Consider the following 4,146-nt stretch of genomic DNA (forward strand, 5'->3'; position numbering starts at 1 on the left):
GTGATTCAGTTTTACAAGTGTATAGTTGATTCTTTTTGCCCTGCCTCAGCCAAAAAAAAAAAAAAAAAAGTGTGCAGACCTGATCTGTTATTGATGGTATCTTTGCCTGTTAACACTATTCAGCAGTGTCATTTGTAGAATATCTTGCATGGTCACCTAGGTTTTATGTGGTAGTCTTTTGTGAAAGAAGATTCAAAGGGCTTCGTCCTGCTTATACATTGTCCCAAAGAAGTCCCAAGGTTGTGCTGAATGCAAGTGAAGCTGATGAAAAGACCTGACCTTTTTGTATCTCAGTTAGATGTGTTCATCTTTTTATGTAAATATGCCTCAGCCAAAATTGGCTCACTATTCTTGACAGTTTTATTATTGTGCCTAGAGAGATATCTATTGTGCATTTGAATCATGCATGGATGTTGCTGTAGAGGTTGTTTTGGGGGTCCTGATCATTGACTGTTACATTCATGTCTTCCTGTAGTGTTGTTTTTGCAGATCATCTAAATAGCATTACATGGAAGTAGGGAAAAGGAAGTGTATAGCCTTTGATGCCCATATACTACTGGTATGTTAGATACTGTTTGGTTACCTTCTATAAATGGCATTTTGCTTCCTTGACCTTATGGGTAAATAGAAGCTTCTAGAAATATCTGACAGGGCGTGGTTTAAGATAAGTAATTTGAAGAAAGACATCAAACTATTAGAGTGTGTCTAGAGGAGGATGACCAAGATGGGGAAAGCTCTTAAGGGAGAGGCTTCTGAGGAATGGCTGAGGTCATTTGGTTTGTTCAGCTCGGAGAAGAGAAGGCTGATGGGTGCCCTCCTGGCTCTCTGCAGCTTCTTCAAGAGGAGCAGTGGAGTGGGAGGTGCTGATCTCCTCTCTCTGGTGACCAGCGATAGGTCACAAGAAAATGGAATGAAGCTGCATCAGAGGAAGTTTAGGTTGGACATTAGGAGAAGACTCTTTATTGAGAGGCTGGTCGGTCACTGGAACAGGCTTCCCAGGGAAGTGGTCATGGCACCAAGCCTGTCAGATTTCAAGGAGTATCTGAATTATGCTTTTAGTCATATAATTTAGTTTTAGGTAGTCCTGCAAGGAGCAGGGAGTTGGACTCGATCATCTTTATGAGTCCCTTAACGACCTGAGATACTCTGTGATTCTATGAGTAAGGTTATACTACAGCATCAGCCTTCTGATTAGTATTAGGTTGTGGATCTCACTGTTACAACATCTTGGAAAATATGATAATAAATGGGTTTGGGTAAATGACATTACTCTTTGGTTTGGCACAATATGGTAGTTCTTTATTCTTATGCATTAGCACTGTACCAAATTGGGAGTATTTCTGCTGTTTTTTGTGTTACTTTGGAATGTGTATTAAGAATAATTAACCAGAAGAATGCCTGAATACTTGCTCTGCAGAAAAGGGTCTAGAGTTTATACCTGTTGAATAAGTCAGCACTGTTACATGAGTATTTTCCCACATGGATTTCTCAAATATAGCTTGAAGGTTGTGGGATTTATCCTGTTGTTCCACTAAGTATAGATTAAAACTGGTATGGAATATTTTGGCCAGTTTTGAGCCCCATGCTTACACAGTGATGTGATGGGATTTGAAAATCCAAAGAGTGGTGGTAATGATTGGATTAGAAAAAACAGCCCTCAAGGAAAGACTAGCCTTACTGCAACCCTTTATTCTAAGGAGAAAACAGTATGTTGTCCATTGTGGGCAAGACAACGACAACATTGGATAGTGAGTAGGTTTCTTGGAAAAGAGTTGCTGGGGACCTCAGAGAACAGACTAGATAAACATGTCAGGAATAATTTAGATAAGTTTGGGAAGGAATGGACTGAGTGACTTTCTGGAATACTTGGAAGTCTAAATATTGCCAGTATAAAGGCTGACTTAAAAGTAATTTCCCCAAGAACTGGAACGAACTGTGTGAGTAGACTTTTAACTAACGAGGAGCAGCTTCCTACCCAAACACAGAGACCTTTTACCTCTGTTGTGTCTCAGACTATCTCTTTTTTAATCAACATTTTTTTTCTCTTCCTAAACTATAAACTTTAAAGACCCACCTTCAAAGTATAATACAGGGGGATTTTACTTTTTTAGACCTGTGTGTTATAAAATGTAATTATTAATAACTAATTGCAAGATTAGTACTTTATTTTCGTATATGGAGTGAGAATTCCTTAGGATCTTTAGGATGTTTTTTAAAGTGGCATGGTCAGCTTAGTGTTAAAATGTTAAATAGGGTGAACTTCTGAAGGACTTCCTAACTACCTACCATCCTTTTAAAAATACTTAGCCTACTAACTAGTCTTGTTGAATAAATGTATCTGGCTTTCTTATAATCAAGTCATTTCTTAGTATTTTTCTTGGATGTGTTCCTTTTTAAGTTTTGTGATTTTTTTTTTTTTGTTTTCAGTGAGGGCATTTTTGTAGAGAATAGATCTCAGTCAGAACCCAGTCAAAGCATAACCTGGTGGTTATTGGCTAGGAAGGCAAGAAGGTATACAGTGGGCTTGCATGTTCAGTTTTTTAAATGAGGGTATGATTTTCCTGGCCAGCTGAAGGATGTAGCTGTTCACCGTGCCCTGGGCTGAAAGTATATTTCAGGTAGCTATGTCATGTGTTGAATGACAAACCAGAGCTGCCTGAGAAGTAACCTTTGCCTGTGTGGAAAGAGGTGCTAGTTTTGACACATGGAAGGTAGCAAAAATACATCTTAAGAAGAGAGCATACTTCTTTGTTCAGTTCCAGCAAAAGCATCGACAGATTTATTGCACTTGTGACATTACATCCTCAGTCTTTCAGCAATGGATGGCTTCAGTGGCCTATGTGTATGTCTGTGTGTGTATATATGTATATTTTAGTGTATACTTATTAGTATATAATTACATAAATACTTTACAGTGTATATATATGTGTATATATAAGTGATATATATACTAGTATGTATTTAATATCATGGATGCATGCCTGACTGAAGCCACAGTAGTCTTTAAGTGGAATCAGATTTTTGTTATTACTGGTTACATAACTAGTGATCTAGACATGAAACTAATGATTTTTATTGTACAGAAAATAAATATTTCTTCCTGTGGACAAGAAAAAAGAGAAAACATAAAAGTATTTCTAGATTGTGTAAAGCAGAATGTGCAGTGCGAATGGGGTAGTACATTAAATGTGAACAAAATAGCTTGTCCTTAAATAATGAAAAGTTTATAGTTCAGTATCCAAACACACAAATGTGTAATACTAACTTTTTTGTTTAGTTCAAGGAAGAGATCTCTAAGCGTTTCAAGTCCCACACTGATCAGCTTGTGTTGATATTTGCTGGAAAAATTTTAAAAGATCAAGATACTTTGACTCAGCATGGAATTCATGATGGACTCACTGTTCACCTGGTTATCAAAACACAAAACAGGTAACCTTACTGATGAGTGATCTTCTGTTTACCTCTCAGAAGTAAAAATACTCTGAATGTGACAGCTTTCTGCTGGACAAACGTAGATTTCACTGAATCACTTTAATCAGCTCCTTAGTCACAGTTGGTGTGGAGTAACAGTCTGAAATTACAATGCCCTTTTCTTTGGTTTATCTTGTATCTTAATTGGGTTCATATTTCTAAATGCAAGTCTCTTGCTTTTTGTTGTTTGATTTTTTGGTTTTAGTGCTGAGTACTGGCTGTGTTTTTGCTTCACAGTTCTTAGTTATCAGCTCTTACCATCCATAAAGATATGTTGTGCTGCTTTTCCTTTTATGCATGAAAACTTTTAGTGAATCCTTACTCACTGTTTTGGCAAAAAAAGGAAAAAATTTTTGTGAGAGAACTGCTTTAGTGCACCTGATTCATCTGGCTGAACAGAAAGATGTAGGTTTTAAGATGTTATGTTTTGATGAGGCATCTTTAAAATGACCATGAGAAAATTGCGTTGGTTGACCTATGTCATCTGCCCCTTACTTCCTGTGAAGTGCTCAGAAGGAAAAGGCTCAACTGAAAAATTATTTTGGCAAGCAGGGTAACGTATCCCTCAATTGATTCTAGCTTACTTAGTCAGTAACATGTTTGTTCTAGACTGAAAGTTTTCTTGCTCCCCTTGTATTAAGTCTTTCCTGTTTATGGTGAGGATCTCCTTGTGTA

At 37.2% G+C, this 4,146-nt stretch overlaps 1 protein-coding gene across 1 annotated transcript in view; it reads left to right on the forward strand.

Moving 5' to 3' along the window:
* The first annotated feature begins 724 nt into the window (after positions 1 to 724).
* Positions 725 to 4,146, forward strand: part of LOC104469135 (ubiquilin-1-like) — a 17,519-nt gene continuing 14,097 nt past the window's right edge. The window contains 1 exon segment of the mRNA XM_010083521.1: positions 725 to 936. Coding sequence (XP_010081823.1) covers positions 725 to 936 — 212 coding nt within the window.

Source organism: Pterocles gutturalis, unplaced genomic scaffold (assembly GCF_000699245.1).
Source record: "Pterocles gutturalis isolate BGI_N339 unplaced genomic scaffold, ASM69924v1 scaffold49010, whole genome shotgun sequence".
NCBI classification, from domain to species: domain Eukaryota; kingdom Metazoa; phylum Chordata; class Aves; order Pterocliformes; family Pteroclidae; genus Pterocles; species Pterocles gutturalis.